Genomic DNA, 21436 nt, shown 5'->3' with positions numbered 1-21436 from the left:
GTAAGGAGGAGGTGTAATTTCTGATCCATACTGACTGGGATCAATAAGCAGCACCCTGGCGTGGGTTTGGCTGTTGGCCAGCTGAGTGAAGAGCCAAAGGGATTTCATCCACTGTAGGCCTATTGTGGCCATAGACAAACTGCAATGGGTTCCAGGTCTTTGCTCAGGCAAGAGTTGGTTCTAGCAAGATCACATGATGTAGGAGCAGAATTAGGCCATTTGGCCCATCGAGTCTGCTCCACCATTTCATCATGGCTGATCCATTTTCCCTCTCGGTCCCAGCCTCCTGTCTTCTCCCTACGTCCTTTCATGCCCTGACTGACTAAGAACCTATCAACCTCTGCCCTAAAATACATAAAGACTTGGTCTTCACAGATGCCTGTGGCAAAGGATTCCACAGATTCATCACTCTCTGGCTAAAGAAATGCCTCTTCATTCTACTTGGAGGCTGCATCCTCTGGTATTAGACTCTCCCAACACAGGAAACATCCTCCCCACATCCACTCTGTCAAGGCCTTTCACCATTCAGTAGGTTTCATTGAGGTCACCCCTCGTTCTTCTGAGTTCCACTGAATACAGGCCCAGAGCCACCAAACATGACAAGCCTTTCAATCCCAGAATCACTTTCATCACGGTAGACATGTGTGCTACTGGGCGGTAGTCGTCGTTGAGGCAGCTTACTCTGCTCATGAAGCAGGTGGGAACCCCCGACAGCAGCAGTGAGAGTTTCCTCCGTCCCGTTGACTGGAGGACTCCCTCACTTTCCTTCCCTCTCTCTCACTCTCTCACTGTCTGCGGCATTCACAAGGATGTGGCTGTGTGCCTGTGTCTGGTCACCTCTGTGTACATCTGCTTATGTGCGTATAGGTGTGTGTCTGGTTATCTGAGCATACCGTGTGTGTGTGTGTGTTCGTAGCTATCAGCTTTTGTCTCTTTACTTCTGTCTCACTTTATGTATGTGTGCGTACGTGCGTGCATGCTTGTGTGACTGTACGTAATGTATCTGGCTGCCTGTGTTTGTGCCAGCTGTCTTTGTCAGTCTCTGTCTTTGTGTGTGTGTATCTATGTGTATGTGTGTCTGGCTTACCTCTGTCTGTGTGTGTGTTTTTGTTTGTAGCTATCTCCCTTTGTGTCTGTCTGTCTCTCTACAGAACTGTGCAAAATCTTAGGCACATACATGTTGCTAGTGTGCCTAAGACTTTGTATTGGCCAAAACGGTTGGGAAATAGAAATAAAAGTATTAGCTTAGTAGTATTAAGTCTTGTTTGCTAACTGGAATGGCATAATGTAGAACATAGAAGAGTCCAGCACGAGAGCAGGCCCTTCGGCCCACAATGTTGTGCTAAACCAGCTACACAGTAAATCAAGCCACACAACACTAATCCCTCCTACCTACACATCATTATCCCTCCATCTTCCTCACATCCATGTGCCCATCCAAACCCCTCCTAAAGTCTCTAATGTATTTGCCTCTACTACCATATGAGGCAGCGTATTGCAAGCATCCACCACTCTCTGAGTAAAAACTTACCCCTCATATCCCCTTTGATCCTACCCCTTCTCACATTCAATGCATGCCTTCTGGTATTAGACATTCCTACCCTGGGAAACAGATACTCACTCCCTGTCTACTTTATCTATGCCTCTCCTAATCCTGTAAACCTCTATCAGATCTCCCCTCAGCCTCTGACACTCCACAGAAAACAACCCAAGTTTGTCCAGCCTCTCGTGATAGCACTTACACTCTACACCAGGCAGCATCCTGGTAAACCTCTTCTGCCCCTCTCCAAAGCCTCAACATCCTTCCTGTAGTGGGGAGACCAGAACTGAATGCAATACTCCAGAAATGGCATATACGGTATTGTGTAAAAGTCTTAGGCACCCGAGATATATAGTGTGTCTGGCTAGGGGTGTGTGTGTGTGTGTGTGTGTGTGTGTGTGTGTGTGTGTGTGTGTGTGTGTGTGTGTGTGTGTGTGTGTGTGGAGGGGGGTATATCTGGCTATCTGTTTGTGTTTTGTACCCATCACCGACCCTCCTCCGGGCTGGTGTGGAGTTGTTGAATTTTGCTGTTCATGGTTGTCCGGTGGGACTGTGCAGAACAGAGCTGGTGATGGGGCTGGCCTGTATTTTCCCCGTCCCGTCCTCGGTGACTGCCCCTGGGAGACCTTCCCTGTGCTGGCCGGCAAACCCCGGCCCCGAGACTGCCAGGTCACTGACGCAGGTCAGGCCAGGCGGGTTTATTTTGAGGCGGAGGGGTGCGAACAGGAGATGAGGATTGGCCAGCGATCAATCAGTCTCCCCGGCCGTCTGCCCAGTCTGATGCTGGAACAGGCATCCGTTCCAACAGCAAGCTGTGAGCTGCAGCATTTGTAAAGGAGACAGGCTGGGAAATGAGTCAGAACTGTCAGGTACCTCTGCTCAGGAAAACTCTTCCTCCACAGGACAAAAATCTGTTAAAGGCCACTGAAATTAAGATATTAAATATTCATTGTCGTTGGACAGTGAGTGATCACGTCCATCCTGCTCCATCTCCATAGCGACAGCATGCCACCTTCTGTACATTAGTCCACACAAAGTGACTCTCCTTCACCCCCTCTGCCTCACGCCCTGCTTGCTCCCCGTTTCTCACCGTGCTGCTCTCACAGTGTGTGTGTGTGTCTCTCTCTCATTCTCTCTCACTCTGTGTGTATGTCTGTCTGTTTCTCTCTCTGTCTCTCTCTCACACACAGTTACACATACACATGCCACTCTAAAAGACACACGCACACCCGACATGATCATCTGCTCCCCAGCATACAGACACTCACACCGTCTACACACTCTCTCACTTACAGGTGCCCACTCAGCAGGCGTGTGTGTGAGTGTGTGTCTGTGCGTGTGAGTGAGTGTGTGCCTGTGCGAGTGGGTGTGTGTGTTTGTGAGAGTGACTGTGTGTGTGAGTGTGTCTGTGTGTGAGTGAGTGTGTGTCTGTGTGTGTGAGTGTGTATGAGAGTGACTGTGTGTGAGTGAGTGTGTGCCTGTGTGAGTGTGTGTCTGTGTGTCAGTGTGTGAGTGTGTGTCTGTGTGTGTGAGTGTGTGAGTGTCTGTGTGTGTGTGTGTGCGTGTGTGTGTGAGAGAGTGACTGTGTGTGTGCATGTGTGTGTGTATGTATGTGAGTGAGTGTGTGTGTGTGAGAGTGACTCTGTGTGTGTGTGTGTGAGTGACTGTGTGTGTGCATATGTGTGTGTGTGTGTATGTATGTGAGTGAGTGTGTGTGTGTGAGAGTGACTCTGTGTGTGTGTGTGTGTGTGAGTGACTGTGTGTGTGCATGTGTGTGTGTGTGTGTATGTATGTGAGTGAGTGTGTGTGTGTGAGTGTGTGTGTATGTGAGAGTGACTCTGTGTGTGTGTGTGTGTGTGTGTGTGTGTATGTATGTGAGTGAGTGTGTGTGTGTGAGTGTGTGTGTATGTGAGAGTGACTCTGTGTGTGTGTGTGTGTGTGAGTGACTGTGTGTGTGCATATGTGTGTGTGTGTGTATGTATGTGAGTGAGTGTGTGTGTGTGAGAGTGACTCTGTGTGTGTGTGTGTGTGTGTGAGTGACTGTGTGTGTGCATGTGTGTGTGTGTGTGTATGTATGTGAGTGAGTGTGTGTGTGTGAGTGTGTGTGTATGTGAGAGTGACTCTGTGTGTGTGTGTGTGTGTGAGAGAGTGACTGTGTGTGTGCATGTGTGTGTGTATGTATGTGAGTGAGTGTGTGTGTGTGAGAGTGACTCTGTGTGTGTGTGTGAGAGAGTGACTGTGTGTGTGCATGTGTGTGTGTGTGTATGTATGTGAGTGAGTGTGTGTGTATGTGAGAGTGACTCTGTGTGTGTGCATGTGTGTGTGTGTGTGTATGTGAGTGACTGTGTGTGTATGTGAGAGTGACTGTCTGTGTGTGAGTGTGTGTGTGTGTGTGTGTGTGTGTGTGTGAGAGAGTGACTGTGTGTGTGTGTGTGTGTGCATGTGTGTGTGTATGTGAGTGACTGTGTGTGCATGTGAGAGTGACTCTGTGTGTGTGTGTGTGTGTGTGTGTGTGTGTGTGTGTGTGTGTGTGTATGTCTGTGTGTGTGTGGAAGAGACGGAGGTAGGCACAGGACAGCCCTGAGGTGAAGTCTCCTTGCTTTACACTGATCTTTGCCGGCACCCAGTGCCTTCAGCAACAACAGTGCTGAGACAGTCAGCCGCACAGTATCTGACATTCTCTCTCTCTCTCTCTCTCCACAAAGGAACCATCAACACTGCCACGGTTGGTGAAAGCCCTCGGCCCTCAGCTCCAACTCCAGCAGCCTGACGGTTGAAGACCAGAACGAGCCCGGGAAGCCACCAAGCATGGCAACATCATGGAAACTCCTCTTGCTGATGTCTGTCACGTCCATCCTCACAGGTAGATCACAGCCGCGGGCAGAACGTGAGGCCAGAGGCACAGGGAGCTACGGCCAACACAGGCGGCATAGGTCACGCACAGACTCAGGCTCCCCTCACACCATCCCATAGGGACAGACACAGAGTGAAGCTCCCTCCACACCGTCCCATCACACACTTCCAAAGGGAGAGACACAGAGTGAAACTCCCTCCACACTGTCCCATCACACACTCCCAGGCTCAGACACAGAGTGAAGCTCCCTCCACACCGTCCCATCACACACTCCCAAAGGGAGAGACACAGAGTGAAACTCCCTCCACACTGTCCCATCACACACTCCCGGGGTCAGACACAGAGTGAAACTCCCTCCACACCGTCCCATCACACACTCCCGGGGTCAGACACAGAGTGAAGCTCCCTCCACACTGTCCCATCACACACTCCCGGGGTCAGACACAGAGTGAAGCTCCCTCCGCTCTGTATGTGTGTGTTGGAACATATGTAGAAATCAGTATATGCTTGTACCTGTGTTTGTATATGTCTATGTGTGGGAGCCTGTATGTGTCTGATTGTGTGGGAATGAACATATCGATGCTGCTATAAAGAAGGCAAGACAGCGACTATATTTCATTAGGAGTTTGAGGAGATTTGGTTGGTTGACTAAAACACTTGAAAACCTCTGCAGATGTACTGCGAGAGCATTCTGACAGGCTGCATCACTGTCTGGCATTGGGGCGGGGGAGCTATTGCACAGGACTGAAAGAAGCTGCAGAAAGTTGTAAAATTAGCCAGCTCCATCTTGGGTACCAGCCTCCGTAGTAACCAAGACACCTTCAGGGAGCGGTGCCTCCGAAAGGCGATGTCCATTATTAAGGTCCCCATCACCCAGAACATGACATATTCACATTGTTACCATCAGGGAGGAGGTACACACACTCAGTGATTCAGGAACAGCTTCTTCCCCTCTGCCGTCTGATTTCTGAATGGACACTGAACCCGTGAGCACCACCTCACTGCTTTTTTTTGTTTTTATATTATTCCTGGTTTTGCACTATTTTTAATTTAACTATATAATGCACAACTTTTACTTTCAATTTTTTTTCTCTCTATTATCATGTATTGCAATGTTGGGCTGTCACTAAGTCGACAAACTTCACAACATGCTGTACGCCGGTGATATTAAACCTGATTCTCATTCTGAGGATGCAAATTTGTCCGTGTGTTGCAGATGTGTGCACTCCAGACTGTGTTTTTGTGTGACATGCTGTGTGTTTGTGTTTGTGTGTGTCTCTGTGATACTGTGTGAGAGTGTGTGTGTGAATGTAAATGACTGTCACTCTGTGTGTGTGTGTCTCTGTGACACTTTGTGTGAGTGATGTGTGTGTGTCTGTCAATGTAAATGACTGTCACTCTGTGTGAGTGTGTGTCTCTCTGTGACACTATGTGTGAGTGCATGTGTGTGTCTGTCAATGTAAATGACTGTCACTCTATGTGTGTGTGTCTCTCTGTGACACTATGTGTGAGTGATGTGTGTGTGTGTCTGTCAATGTAAATGACTGTCACTGTGTGTGTGTGTGTGTGTGTGTGTGTATATATGTGTGTATGTGTGTGTCCCTGTGACACTATGTGTGAGTGATGTGTGTGTGTCTGTCAATGTAAATAACCGTCACTCCGTGTGTGTTGGTGTTAACCCTTGACCTTCAGCCCCGGCACATCCTGGGTCTCAGGATCCTACCCCCTCTCCCCTGTCGAGACACTCTGCCAGGCGAATATTCTGTCTGTGCAGTCACAGGCACATGATATCAACCCCTTTGACCCTGAGAACTGGTGCGTTCGAAACAGTCGGCTCTATCCTCCCTTCACCCGAACCCGGGGCCAGCGTCGCTGATCCCATTTCCACAAGACCATTAGACACAGGAGCAGAATTAGGCCATTTGGCCCATTGAGTGTTTTCTGCCATTCCATCACAGCTGTAGGAACCCATTCTCCTGCCTTCTCCCCGTAAACTTTGACACCCTGACTTATCAAGAACCTATCACCCTCTGCTTTCAATATACCCAAAGACTTGGCCTCCACAGCCATCTGTGGCAATGAATTCCACAGATTCATCACGCTTTGGCTAAAGAAATTCCTCCTCACCTAAGGCAGTGTTCTCTGGGGCCTAGAATAGGAAACACCCTCTCCACGTCCACTCTATCTAGGCCTTTCAAAATTTGGTAGGTTTTAATGAGATTGCTCTTCACACCAGGGGCTTTCTGGTCTGTAGGATGGTGAAGGATCCCAGTACGTTCCCCCAGTTACACTGAAGACACGGTGCCGGGTTGTGAGATTTGCTGACGGCCGGACAGCAGGCTGTGTGGGAGCTAAGGAGAGTCAGAGAGTGAAGCTGCAGGGCCTGTGTGATCTCTGTGTCAGGGGCCTTTCTGAGACATCGCTTTTGAAGATGTCCTCGCTGGCGGGAGGCTAGTGCCCATGAAGGAGCTTACAACTCGCTGGTGCTTCTCCGATCATATGGAGTGTCCCCTCCTCACCAGACGGTGATGGCAACCAGTCAGACTGCTCTCCATCTGCAGGAGTCTTTGATGACATACCAAATCTGAGTCTCCCAACGTCAAGTTCACGGAATCAGTGAGGGTCAGGTAGAGTGAAAAACTTCACTAACTCACAGAATATTACAGAACAACACAGGCCCTTTGGCCCACAATGATGCGTGGAATTTTTATCCTACATATGGGCTCGGAGAGGGATGAAATTGTTGGTATAGTTGTTGGCCGTGTTAGAGAGTGGGTGAAATTGCAGGGTATGTGCTCAGTCTGAATGTTAGGGTGCGGGGTGAAATTGTCAGGGTATGTGCTCAGTCTGAATGTTAGGGCACAGGGTGAAATTGTCAGGGTATGTGCTCAGTCTGAATGTTAGGGTGCGGGGTGAAATTATCAGGGTATGTGCTCAGGCCGAATGTTAGGGTGCGGGGTGAAATTGTCAGGGTATGTGCTCAGTCTGAATGTTAGGGTGCGGGGTGAAATTGTCAGGGTATGTGCTCAGTCTGAATGTTAGGGTGCGGGGTGAAATTATCAGGGTATGTGCTCAGTCTGAATGTTAGGGTGCGGGGTGAAATTGTCAGGGTATGTGCTCAGTCTGAATGTTAGGGTGCGGGGTGAAATTGTCAGGGTATGTGCTCAGTCTGAATGTTAGGGTGCGGGGTGAAATTGCAGGGTATGTGCTCAGTCTGAATGTTAGGGTGCGGGGTGAAATTGTCAGGGTATGTGCTCAGTCTGAATGTTAGGGTGCGGGGTGAAATTGTCAGGGTATGTGCTCAGGCCGAATGTTAGGGTGCGGGGTGAAATTGTCAGGGTATGTGCTCAGGCCGAATGTTAGGGTGCGGGGTGAAATTGTCAGGGTATGTGCTCAGTCTGAATGTTAGGGCACAGGGTGAAATTGTCAGGGTATGTGCTCAGTCTGAATGTTAGGGTGCGGGGTGAAATTGTCAGGGTATGCGCTCAGTCTGAATGTTAGGGTGCGGGGTGAAATTGTCAGGGTATGTGCTCAGTCTGAATGTTAGGGTGCGGGGTGAAATTGTCAGGGTATGTGCTCAGTCTGAATGTTAGGGTGCGGGGTGAAATTGTCAGGGTATGTGCTCAGGCCGAATGTTAGGGTGCGGGGTGAAATTATCAGGGTATGTGCTCAGGCCGAATGTTAGGGTGCGGGGTGAAATTGTCAGGGTATGTGCTCAGTCTGAATGTTAGGGTGCGGGGTGAAATTGTCAGGGTATGTGCTCAGTCTGAATGTTAGGGTGCGGGGTGAAATTATCAGGGTATGTGCTCAGTCTGAATGTTAGGGTGCGGGGTGAAATTGTCAGGGTATGTGCTCAGGCCGAATGTTAGGGTGCGGGGTGAAATTGTCAGGGTATGTGCTCAGGCCGAATGTTAGGGTGCGGGGTGAAATTGTCAGGGTATGTGCTCAGTCTGAATGTTAGGGTGCGGGGTGAAATTGTCAGGGTATGTGCTCAGTCTGAATGTTAGGGTGCGGGGTGAAATTATCAGGGTATGTGCTCAGTCTGAATGTTAGGGTGCGGGGTGAAATTGTCAGGGTATGTGCTCAGGCCGAATGTTAGGGTGCGGGGTGAAATTGTCAGGGTATGTGCTCAGTCTGAATGTTAGGGTGCGGGGTGAAATTGCAGGGTATGTGCTCAGTCTGAATGTTAGGGTGCGGGGTGAAATTGTCAGGGTATGTGCTCAGGCCGAATGTTAGGGTGCGGGGTGAAATTGTCAGGGTATGTGCTCAGGCCGAATGTTAGGGTGCGGGGTGAAATTGTCAGGGTATGTGCTCAGGCCGAATGTTAGGGTGCGGGGTGAAATTGTCAGGGTATGTGCTCAGTCTGAATGTTAGGGCACAGGGTGAAATTGTCAGGGTATGTGCTCAGTCTGAATGTTAGGGTGCGGGGTGAAATTGTCAGGGTATGTGCTCAGTCTGAATGTTAGGGTGCGGGGTGAAATTGTCAGGGTATGTGCTCAGGCCGAATGTTAGGGTGCGGGGTGAAATTGTCAGGGTATGTGCTCAGGCCGAATGTTAGGGTGCGGGGTGAAATTGTCAGGGTATGTGCTCAGTCTGAATGTTAGGGCGCAGGGTGAAATTGTCAGGGTATGTGCTCAGTCTGAATGTTAGGGTGCGGGGTGAAATTGTCAGGGTATGTGCTCAGTCTGAATGTTAGGGCGCAGGGTGAAATTGTCAGGGTATGTGCTCAGTCTGAATGTTAGGGTGCGGGGTGAAATTGTCAGGGTATGTGCTCAGTCTGAATGTTAGGGTGCGGGGTGAAATTGTCAGGGTATGTGCTCAGTCTGAATGTTAGGGTGCGGGGTGAAATTGTCAGGGTATGTGCTCAGTCTGAATGTTAGGGCGCAGGGTGAAATTGTCAGGGTATGTTCTCAGTCTGAATGTTAGGGTGCGGGGTGAAATTGCCAGGGTATACGTACAGGTTTGATTGTTAGGGAATGGGATGAAATTGCTAGAGTGTCTGTTCCGGACGTGTTTTAGGGAGTGCCATAAAATTGCTTTGGTTTGTAAACCGGTGAGGGTGGGGGGCTTGTAAACTGGACTGGATTGTACGCGGACTGGCGTTGGGGAGCAGAGAGAAACTGCAGGGTCTCTGAACAGCCCAAATATTAGGGGGAGAAAGGTGGAGTTTCAGGGACATTTTGGGAGGGGGAGTGAAATTGTGGTGTTTGTGCGAGTTGGGGAACATGGTGTGATTCAGACACAGTGCTGGACTGAAAGGGATCTAACAGTATTAGAAGTGCCCCAGGTGTTCAATTGTCACATTTAATCCCTTAATCCACAGAGAGTCAATTTAATTATAGCAATTCAAAATATGTTCCAATTATTCATACAAAGCCACAGCTGCAAGTCAGGTCTCTGAGATGTTTATAGAACATAGGACAAGATGGTGCAGTACAGGGTCTGTGTCCCACAATGAATCTAACCTAGCCCTCCATCTTGCTTTCATCCCTGTGCCTATCTAAAAGGCTGTTAAAAGTCACAAATGTATCTGCCTCTCCACCATCCGCAGCAGCGTGTTCCACCACTCACATCTTTCTCACAGAGTCACGGAAAGTACAGCACAAAAACAGGAACCTTGGTCCATCCAGTCTGTGCAGAACCATTTAAACTGCTGAGATTTTTTATGTCTCTAAACCCACCTCTGACACCACCAACTACCTTAAAATAATGCCTCCTTATCAGCCATTTCCGCCCTGGGAAAAGGCCTCTGGCTGTCCACTCGATCTCTGCTTCTAATTGTCTTGTACAGCTCTATCAAGTCACCTAGCAACCCCTTCACTTCAAAGTCACCTTGCAACCCATTCACTCCAACGTCATTTCACAACCTCTTCACTCCAAAGAGGAAAGCCCAAGATATTGCTGGAATTGTGATTTCAGGAAGCGGCTATTGGTTTTAAATCTGCATTTTGTCACGTACCATGATATATGGTTCAAATTAACTCTTACTGAAGTCTCTTTGAGATTCCAGACTGATTGAGAGTGCTGTCTCAAACCTTTCAACCTGTTAGACAAAGACCAAGGACTCGGGGCAGGGCCAGACATGTCAGACACAGAGTGAATCTCCCTCCACACCGTCCCATCACTCACTCCCGGGGTCAGACACAGAGTGAAGCTCCCTCCACACCATCCCATCGCACACTCCCGGGGTCAGACACAGAGTGAAGCTCCCTCCACACCGTCCCATCACACACTCCCAGGGTCAGACACAGAGTGAAGCTCCCTCCACACCATCCCATCACACACTCCCGGGATCAGACACAGAGTGAAACTCCCTCCACACCGTCCCATCATACACTCCCGGGTTCAGACACAGAGTGAATCTCCCTCCACACTGTCCCATCACACACTCCCAGGGTCAGACACAGAGTGAAACTCCCTCCACACCGTCCCATTACGTGTTCTCGGTTTCCCTAATGAACCTGCCTCTAGCACTGTGTTCCACACACCCAGCACTCTCTATGTAAAAACTTACCTCTAACATCCCCCACCCCCCCATACCTTCTTCCAATCACATTAATGTTTTGACCCTGTGTATTAGCCATTTCTGGCCTGGGAAAAGGTCTATGGCTATCCACTCGATCTCTGCCTCAGCACACCTCTGTCAAGTCACCTCTCATCCTCTCCACTCCAAAGAGAAAAGTCCTAGCTCACTCAACCTACCACAGAGCCATAGAGCACTGCAGTACAGAAACAGGCCCTTCGGCCCATCTTGTCCATGCTGAACCATTAATCTGCCTGGTTCCATTGGCCTGCACCTGGACCACGCCCTCCATGTACTTATCCAATCCACCATTTGTACTGCTAGCTCGTTCCACACTCGCACGACCCTCTGAGTGAAGAAGTTCCCCTTAAACTTTTCACCTTTCACCTTTGACCCATGACCTCTAGTTGTAGTCTCACCCAACCTCAGTGGAACAAACCTGCTTACGTTTATCATATCTGTACCCCTCATAATTTTGTATACCTTTATCAAATCTCCTCAAAGTCTTCTATACTCCAGGAATAAAGTTCTAACCTATTCAATCTTTCCTTTTAACTCAGGTCCTCCAGTCCTGGAGACATCTTTGTAGATTTTCTCCATACTCTTTCAACCTTATTTACATCTTTCCTGTAGGTGGGCAAAAAACTGCACACAATACTCCAAATTAGGTCTCATCAATGTCTTATACAACTTCACCATAACATTTCATCTCCTGTACTCAGTACTTTGATTGATGAAGGCCAATGTGCCAAGAGCTTTCTTTACGACCCTATCTACATGTGATGCCGTTTTCAATTAATTATGGACCTGTATTCCCAGATCCTTTTGTTCTACCATACTCTTTAGTGCCCTACCGTTCACTGTGAAAGACCTACCCTGGTTGGTCCAACTGAAGTGCAAAACCTCGCACTTCTCTGCATTAGATTCCATCTGCCATTTTTCAACTGGTCCAGATCCCACTGCAAGCTCTGATAGTCTTCCTCACTGTCCACTACACCCCCAATCTTGATGTAATCTGCAAATTTGCTGATCCAGTTAACCACATTATCATCCAGATCATTGATATAGATGACAAACAACAACAGACCCAGTACCGATCCCTGAGGCGTTCCACTAGTCACAGGCCTCAGGTCAGAGAGACAACCATCTACTACCACTCTCTGACTTCTCCCACAAAGCCAACGTCTAATCCAATTTACTACCTCATCCTGAATGCTGAGTTGCTGAACTTTCCTGACCAACCTCCTGTGTGGATCTTGTCAAATGCATTGCAGAAGTCCATGTAGACAATATCCACTGCCTTGCCTTCATCAACTTCCCTGGTAACCTCCTCAAAAAAAAATTCTTTAAGATTGGCTAGCTACAATTTAGTACGCACAAAGCCATGTTGAGTCTCCCTAATCAGTCCCTGTCTATCCAAGTACTCATATACCCAGTTCCTTAAGTACCTTCCAATAACTTTCCATTGCTGATGTCAGGTTCACTGGCCTATAACTTTCCGGTTTATTTCTAGATAATCTTAAAGATTATCCTCCAGTCTTCCAACACCTCACCCATAGCTAAGGATGTTTTAAATATCTCTCCTAGAGCCCGTGCAGTTTCTGCACTGCCCTCCCACGGGATTCAAGAGAAAATCTTGTCAGGCCCTGGGGATTTATCCACCCTAAATTTCCTTAAGGCAGCAAGCACCTTCTCTTTTGTAGTCTGTATATGGTCACTGCTGCTTTCTCTCACATCCAGACTCTGTCCGTTTCCTGAGTAAATGCAGGTGGAGAACATCCACTTAAGATCTCTCCCATCTTTTTTGACTCCATGCATAGTTTATCATTCTGATCTTCCAGAGGACCAATTTTGTCCCCTTGCTATCCTTTTGCTCAGAATATATCCGTAGAAACCCTTAGGATTCTCCTTCACCTTGTTTGCTAGATTAGCAGTCCCCAACCACCAGGCCGCAGACCAGTACCGGGACGCAAAGCATGTGCTACCAGGCCGTGAGGAAACGATATGAGTCAGCTGCACCTTTCCTCATTCCCTGTCACGCACTGTTGAACTTGAACATGGGGTTGCCAACTGTTCCGTATTTGTCGGGACATCCCGTATATTGGGCTAAATTGGTTTGTCCCAGACGTGACCGCCCTTGTCCTGTATTTCCCCCGCTAAGGTAGAGCGTTCCTATGAAACCTTTCGTGCCAAAATGGCGTAAAGTGAAGAAGCAATTATCATTACTTTAGATGGGAAAAATTTTGAGTGTTCCCAGACCCAAAAAATAACCTACCAAATCATACCAAATAACACATAAAACCGAAAATAAATAACAGTAACATATAGTAAAAGCAGGAATGATATGATAAATACACAGTCTATATAAAGTAGAAATAACGTATGTACAATATAGTCGGGAAGATGAAGGTAAAACCGATTTGTGGAGGGAAAAAATTGGCACGTACGTGCATGCACACTTCACATACGCATGTCACGCATGCGCACACAGGTGCCCGCGCAAGGCTTCATGGTCATGGTAGTCTTTCCTGGGGTAAAGTGTCCCAAGATTTGACTGCTACTTTTGTCCCTTATTTGGGAGTGAGAAAGTTGGCAACCCTAAATGTAAAAGACATGTTGAGGTGAGTTTAACCCCACTTGAACACCCCACCCCCACCCCAGGTCGGCCGGTCCGCAAGAATATTGTCAATATTAAACCGATCCGCGGGGCAAAAAAGGTTGGGGACCCCTGTGCTAAAGTAACCTCATGCCTTCTTTTAGCCTTTCTGATTTCTTTCTTATTCGTATTCTCAATTGAATTCTGCATCCTCCTCCAGTTTCTGCCTGCCTAAACCTGCTAAGCACCTCCTTTTTTCCTTAACCAGGGTCTCAATATCTCTCAAAAACAAAGGTTCCTGAATCCTTACCTTTTATTCTGACAGCCCTGTCTTCATAAGACTTGCTCTCTAATCCAGGCAGCATCCTGAGGGGTGGGGGTGGGTAGTTCTCCTCTGCACCCTCTCTAAAGCTTCCACATCCTTCCTATAATGAGGCAACCAGACAATACAACAAGTGTGGTCTAACCAGAGCATTGGCAACTTCTTTCAACGTTCCCCTCTCCATCTTTCCTTCCCTCTCATCTCATGTCCTCCCTCCCCACTGTACTCGCCATCGATCCCTCCCACCCCCACCCCCACCCTTGCCCTCCACTGCCCTTTGTGTGCCTGTATGTGTGTGTGTATCTCTCTCTGTCTCTTTCACGCATACACACACCTACAATCTCTTATTCTCAGTCTCTTTCTCTCTCTCTCATACACACTCATGCTATCTTTCACTCTGTCTCCGTCTTTCTCTCTTTGCCTCTGTCTGTGACACACACATTCTGTGTGTGTGTGTGTGTCTCTCTCACACTGACTGCCTTCACTTCCCCTATCTGTCTCTCTCATGTCTCCTTCCCCCATTCCGTACCTCCCTGACCAATCCCACCACCCTCTTCGCACTCCCGCCCTCCCACAGGGCAGGTCCCCGGCCCAGCATTGTGGGGTGTTGTTGCCGCTTACCATCGCCGGGGTAACCGCCACGGCGACTCTTGCTTTTCCCGCAGATGACCTGGAGGAGCGCGGGCCGGAGTTTGTTCACGAACCGCAGGAGCTGACCATCGCAGCTGGCGAGGAGGCAAAGAGGGTGAGCCTCCGCTGCCAGGCCCGAGGAAGCCCCCGACCCCTATACAGGTATAGCTCTGGACGTGGGTGACGGCCACATACACACCAAGTGTGACTACATGCTGAGGTCTCTCCTGTCCCGAAACAGCAAAGGGGTGGGCCTGGCTTTGCTTCTGACTAGCGTCCCACCCAGTGCAACCTCGTCCTGACTTCAGAGTTTCTGCAGAGAAACGTCTTCGGACAGAGATCCATGAGGCAGCGGTCAACACGGAACATAACAGCTGCTGTTCCCTGCTCCGGTCACTTACCGGCAAGAAAGATATCATTAAGATTGAAGGAGTACAGAGAAAATTTACAAGGATATTGCCGGGACTTGAGAACCTGAGTTATAGGGAGAGATTGAATAGGTTAGAACTTTATTCCCTGCAGCGGAGGAGATTTGATAGAGGAATACAAATTCTAATCCTGGATGTATACGAATTCTAATCCTGGAATCCTAGTCCTAATTCTAGTTCTCTGTCATGTTGTCTTGTGGGGGAGGACAGGGTGCGCCCTGTAGAATGCCAAGTAGATTGCCAAAATCCTTCTGCCTCATCGTCAGAATTCACAAGCCAGCTCCGTGACCTTTCTTGGCTGGCAGTGAGAGGGAACGTCCCTGCGCAATCCCTCCTCCACGGACACTGCCTCTCTGGCAGCGGGCATTTCCCCCAGGATAGCCATGCTGGGCAGCAGACTGTCTCCTATGACATGGGGATGGTGTGCAAACTTCGCATAGAACAGAGAATACCACAGCAAACTACAGGCCCATTTGCACACGATGTTATGCTAAACTTTTAACCTTCTCTAAGATCTAACCCATATACTCTTCCATTTTCCTCTCATCCATGTCTCATGAGAGTCTGATAAATATCTCTAACACCAGCCCCGGCAGTGTGGTTCACGCAAACACCGCTCGCTGTGTAAAGAAAACCTCCCTCTGTCATCCCCTGCTGTACTTTTCTCCAGACATCTTAAAACTACGCTCTCATATTAGGTGTCGCTGCCCTGGGAAAAAGGCTTATCCACACGACCTTTGCCTTTTATCATCTTATACACCTCTATCAAGTCACCTTTCACCCTCCTTCGCTCCAAAAAAAAAGCCTAGCTCACTCAACCTATCTTCATAAGACACGCTCTCCAATCCACAGAGCATCCTCTGCACCCTCTCTAAAGCTTCCACACCCTTCCTATAATGAGACGACCAGACCTGACCATAATATTCCAAGTTCATCCTGAGCAGCGGTGAAACGCAAATCCGCGGGCCGTTCCCGGGGACGCACAGCAGCTGGAAAATCTTTGCCGAGTGAAAGACTCCCTTTGGTCTTCCAGTCCAGTCTCCAGGGAAAGCTGCCGACCGGCACATTCCAGTCTGCAGCGGCCCGTGATGAGGGACGTACTGGATCTTGGCACGCCCAGTGCGCCACAGGCTGAGGCCCGGTCTGCCGCTGGACAGACCCCACACACGCCGCAGGGCGTATTGCTCCCAGGTGTTACAGGAGGCACGTTGAACATAGAATGGATTTGCTTGCTGACTGAGGTACAGTGGGGCATAGCCCTTTCCAGGGGACACGTCACCTCACAGCATTCAAGCCATGCCGCTGAGCAAATCCCCCAATCTAATCTGAATCACGGGGTAATTTACAATGACCAATTAACCTATCAGCCAGTATGACTGTGGCCTGTGGGAGGAGACCAGAGCACCTGGAGGAAACCCTCATGGTCACAGGGTGAACGTACAAACTCCTTACAGGCAGTGGTGGGAATTGAACCCGGGTCACCTGTACTGGAAAGTGTTGTGCTCACAACTACGCTACCCTACGCCCCAAATTAACTCAGCGTCGATACATTGTGAATGTTAAAAAGGTCTTGTGCTATTTATAAGGAGGAAAGGAATAGATCAACCGTGGAGTAGGTTTATGTAGGTCAGCAGGTCCGACACTGAGCTCTCCGTTCTATATTTGTTTCTTGAACATATATTTTCTCAATATCTTTTATTTTTGAAATTTAGTACAACTACAGTGCCAGACAGAGTGAAGCTCCCTCCACACTGTCCCATCACACACTCCTGGGGTCAGACACTGAGTGAAGCTCCCTCCACATCGTCCCATCACACACTCCCGGGGTCAGACACAGAGTGAAACTCCCTCCACACCGTCCCATCACACACTCCCGGGGTCAGACACAGAGTGAAGCTCCCTCCACACCGTCCCATCACACACTCCCGGGGTCAGACGCAGAGAGGAGCTGTGCTGACTGAGCTGGGAGAAATCGAAGGAAAACTACTGGATAAAGTTCGTGGAATACTTTGGAGGTGGCTCTAAAAGTCTCTTGGACAACTGAGTGAGTGACGGCGTTGGTGTGGAAGCTCGGTGTGGAGTTTTACTGCCGGTTTGGACTGAGTTTGTTGTCGGCTGCTAACTGTGTAGCTCCCAGCTGCGGCCGCTGGCAACTCGCCAGGAAGCCGGTTCGCTCCAAAACCGGAGGCAAACGCTGTCGTTCCCCCCATTGACATCGGGGCAACGTTCCTCCTCCATTATTTTCCTGATTTTCGTCTGGTGTCGGAGCTGCAGCATCTGGAAGGACGTTTCGACCTCTCCCGGCCTGGGTCTCTGCAAGTCCGACGGAGCCTTTCCTGGCGCTGAGCCAGCGAGGAACTGTCGACTGCAAACTTTCCCGGCCCGTTATTCGACTCGCTCCAGGACTTCTAATCGACACCGCTGTAAGATTCTCGGACTGGAAAGAGCGCCAGCGTGCCGGACCGGCCTCCAGGGAGTCATGGGCCTTCGGGGAGTTACGCAAGGGCGGCTGCCTCCCCAGCCTTGGACAACGCCCTGTTTCGGTCGGTGAAGGTGGAACGTGGGGTGCAATGTATTTTGCGCCCTGGAATGACACTAGAAAAGTGTGCAGAGGCAATGGAGGACCTTGTGGGGAAAGGCGGTATTCTGGCCACCGAAAAGGAGTTCGGAAAGGCGGTGTTCTATCTGGCAAATGAAGAGCTAGTGCACCGGGCCCTAAGCAGGGGAGTCACGGTAGACAACATCTTTTTACCTATGGAGCTGGTGACGGCCCCCACGCAACGTATCGTGCTTGGGCATGTTAAGCCTTTCATTCCGAATGAGGACCTGCTTCCCCCATTGGCCCGTTTAGGGCAAGTAAGGTCGGAGATCACTGCCATCCGACACAAATTTAAGAGACGCACCCTCCGCACCGTAATCTCTTTCCGGCGTCAGGTATTCATGCAGCTGGAAAGGGAGGACGACGTTGAGGGCCGGTTTACTGTCCGGCACGAGGGAGTGGATTATCAGGTGTACTGGAGCTCCGAGCGCCCACGGTGCCATGCGTGCAGGGAGGTGGGGCACTTTCGGAGGGACTGTCCTGCCGCCCGGAACCCGAGGGAGCCCACTTCGGGCACCAGTGCCCCAGCTACCTCTGCCCCTGATCCTACTCCTGCGCGTGCGCCTGCATCTGACCCTGTCCCCACCCCTGATCCTGCCCCGGCCCCTCACCCTGCCCCTACCCCTGTCCCTACTACTACGGTTGGGTCAGTCCCTGCTCCTCTCCCTGTGGTTCAGGTGGGGGTTGGGGTGGAGTCTGTGCGGAGTAAGAAGGCAAAGAAGAAATCCAAACACCCTAAGAAGCCGGCCTCTGAGGCCGCAGAGCTCTCGCCCATTTTGCCTGAAGTGGAGCGTGGGGCTCGGGGAGGTGTGCAAGCAGACGGGGCGATGGAAACAGAAAGCGCCGCCCCATCGGTGAAGCCTGCACCTGTGTGCTCCTCCGGCGTGAAGAGGAGAAGGGAACGTTCCCGCAAGAGGGCAGGGGATGTAGATGCGGGGGAGTCCCAGGAAGGGGTGGGAATCCGGGTAGGGGTTGGTTCTAAACCTGAGTCCCCAGATGTAGCCACCAGTCCTGGGGTAGATGGTGTGGTTGTGCAAAAAGCTTGTGATAACCCTGTTTGCACAAATGAGGCAGCCCTGGAGGCCTCCACCCAGGACCTACAAGTCAGCGCCTCTCTGGAGGCAAGGGTACCGAATAGTGTAAGAGGAGACGAGACAAAGCTCTCTCATTCTCAGCACCAGGCTGCTTGTGAATCCCTTGGACCAAAGGTACCGGGTTCCCCTCTATACCTGCCCCCTGGGGAGGACGATATTCTATGCACGTCGACCCTAGCAATTAATAACTTGCAGGGAGTCCCTGGGGATTGTCCCTCCACTGTCGCAAATGTGGATGAGGCTGATGCGACGGTGGAGCGGGCAGGTAAGAGCGAGGTGCCCGCTGCGCGGTATGGGTCACAAGCGCGGCCATTTTTTGGAACATGCGGGGAGGCCGATGGGGATTCTGTCTGCAGTGACGGGTTGGAAGGGGACTCTTTCGATAGTGAAATAATGGACATCCTCACCCCTCCTGAGAAGTCTCCATTGATACCTGTAGAGGAAATTAAGCATTTTATTCTCACCTCTGAGGGTGCCAAGCACCGGCCTCAACTAGCCTCGCTTCGCTGGCCCAGCGTGCCGAGGCTGGTGAAATCCCTGCGAGTCATCCTCAGACGGAAGGGAAAGGGAAAGAGGAATGCGGTGTCGAGGAACAACAGACGGCAACTAAAATCTTTCCTGGATGACCTAGTAAGGGACATTAGAGGGAGAAGCAGCCTTGCTCCAATGGGGGATGGTGGGTCACAGGGTGTCGCTGGTACCGCTCGAGCCTGGAAGGCAAAAAGCAACCTTGCTTTCTTTCCGGACAGTGTGGTGGAGGGCGCCTCCGCTCTCACCGAAATGGGCACAGCTGCTGAGACCTAGTGTGCTCCCGCCATGAAGCTTACCATAGCTAGTCTCAATGTAAACGGCAGCAGGGGTCCTCTTCGCAGGCATAACAATCTCTCAGTCCTCAGGGATGGGCGGTATACGGTGAGTTTCCTGCAGGAAACCCATACCATCCCTGGGGACGAGTCTGCTTGGCTCCTGGAGTGGCGGGGCGGGGTCTACATGAGCCACCTCAGCTCCATTTCTAGCGGGGTGGCGATCCTGTTGGCCCCGACCTTCCAGCCAGTAATTGAAAGAGTCCAGGACGTTGTGCCCGGCCGTCTGCTCCACCTGGTTGTGCGCCTGGATGGCGTACCATTGCATTTTATCAATGTGTATGCTCCCAGGCGCGGTGTGATGCAGACGCGCCTATTCTGTCAGTTGTCCACCCTGCTGAGCTCCATCGATCCTGGGGATTGCGTCATCCTCGGGGGAGATTTCAATTGTACCCTCGAGGCGGAGGACCGCTCGGGCCTCCAACGTGACCCAGCATCGGCAGAAAAGTTAAAGGAGCTAGTCGGCTCCTTTGACTTGGTGGACAGCTGGCGGAATTTTCACCCCAACTCTAGCGCCTTCTCGAGAAGGTCTAGAGAGGGGGGTTCCAGGATAGACCGCATTTACATCTCTCGGGCCTACGCCTCCCGCGTGTCGGCGTCCTCCATGCGGCCAGTGTCGTGCTCGGATCATCACTTTGTGTGGATGGAATTTATTCCACTACACCCTCGGGTGGGATCCGGGTATTGACATTTTAACAACCGGCTGCTGGAGGACAGCCGATTCCAGGATTCGTTCCGAGCGTTCTGGGTCTCCTGGAAGGAGAGGCAGAGAGAGTTCTGCTCCCTACAGCTATGGTGGGATGTGGGCAAAGCCCACATCCGGTTTTTATGTCGGGAGTATACTAGGGGGTCGACAAAGAGGCGGGGCTCTGAGGTTCAGCGGCTTGAGAGAGCGCTGCTTGACCTGGAGTCCCGCCTCGGTCCGACCGCTGGAGACCAGTAGCTGTGGCAGGAATACCAGGAGAAGAAGGACGCACTAAGGAACCTGCAGCTCCAGCAGTCCCGAGGTGCGTACGTGAGATCACGGATCCAAATGCTGCAGGATTTGGACCGTGGCTCACCCTTCTTCTACTCGTGGGAGAGGTGGCGGGGAGTTCAAAAGCAGCTAGTGGAGTTGCTGGCTGCCGATGGCTCCTCCATCACGGACCCTGATGGATTTAACAACGAAGTCCGTTCATTCTATCGGTCCTTATTCTCGCCTGATCCGTCAAATGTGGAGGCGTGTAATGAGGTCTGGAAGGATTTGGCTAAAGTCAGCCCAGAGGACGCAGTGCGTCTGGATGCCCCCCTGACTCAGGAGGAGCTGTCCACTGCCTTTCGGCAACTCCGGAGGGGCAAGTCCCCTGGTTTGGATGGACTGAGTGTTGAGTTTTATCAGGCTTTTTGGGATGTCCTGGGGGATGATTACAGCCTTGTCCTAGGGGAGAGCCTAGCCACCAGAGAAATGCCCCTCTCATGGCGAAGAGCTGTTGTGGTCCTACTGCCCAAGAAGGGAGACCTCTGCCTATTAAAGAACTGGCGGCCGGTCTCCCTCTTGTGCGCGGACTACAAGATCTTCGCCCGGGCAATGGCCAAACGTCTGGGTTCGGTAATTGGACAGGTGGTCCATCCTGACCAATCTTACACAGTCCCGGGCTGCTCCATCCAGGACAATGTCCACCTAGTATGGGACCTGATCCACCTACTCCAGGAGACTGGGACCCCGGCAGCGTTTCTTTCTCTTGACCAGGAGAAGGCGTTTGACCGGGTGGACCACAGTTTCCTGGTGGACACCCTGCAGGCTTTTGGGCTCGGACCACACATTGTGGCCCGAGTTCGGCTCCTGTACTCTGCCGCAGAGTGCCTAGTTAAGATTAACGGATCATTGACAGGACCTATCCACTTCTGAAGAGGAGTGCGTCAAGGGTGCCCCATGTCCAGTCAACTGTATGCGATCTGTGTCGAGCCATTCCTCAGCCTTCTTCGGCGAAGGCTGACAGGTCTGGTT

The 21436-nt window shown here is 50.7% G+C and overlaps 1 protein-coding gene across 1 annotated transcript in view; it reads left to right on the top strand.

Moving 5' to 3' along the window:
- LOC140192455 (contactin-5-like) overlaps positions 1–21436 on the top strand; it is a gene marked incomplete at its 3' end in the record, with an annotated part of 75287 nt that overhangs the window by 22335 nt on the left and 31516 nt on the right. The window contains exons 6-7 of the mRNA XM_072250054.1: positions 4291–4427; positions 14501–14627. Of these exons, the coding sequence (XP_072106155.1) occupies positions 4291–4427; positions 14501–14627 (264 nt within the window). The remainder of the gene's footprint in view (positions 1–4290; positions 4428–14500; positions 14628–21436) is intronic.

Source organism: Mobula birostris, unplaced genomic scaffold (genome assembly GCF_030028105.1).
Source record: "Mobula birostris isolate sMobBir1 unplaced genomic scaffold, sMobBir1.hap1 scaffold_1387, whole genome shotgun sequence".
In the NCBI taxonomy this organism is placed as follows: domain Eukaryota; kingdom Metazoa; phylum Chordata; class Chondrichthyes; order Myliobatiformes; family Myliobatidae; genus Mobula; species Mobula birostris.
The sequence above is the reverse complement of the archived record's forward strand: the minus strand, read 5'-3'. Positions and strand labels throughout refer to the sequence as shown.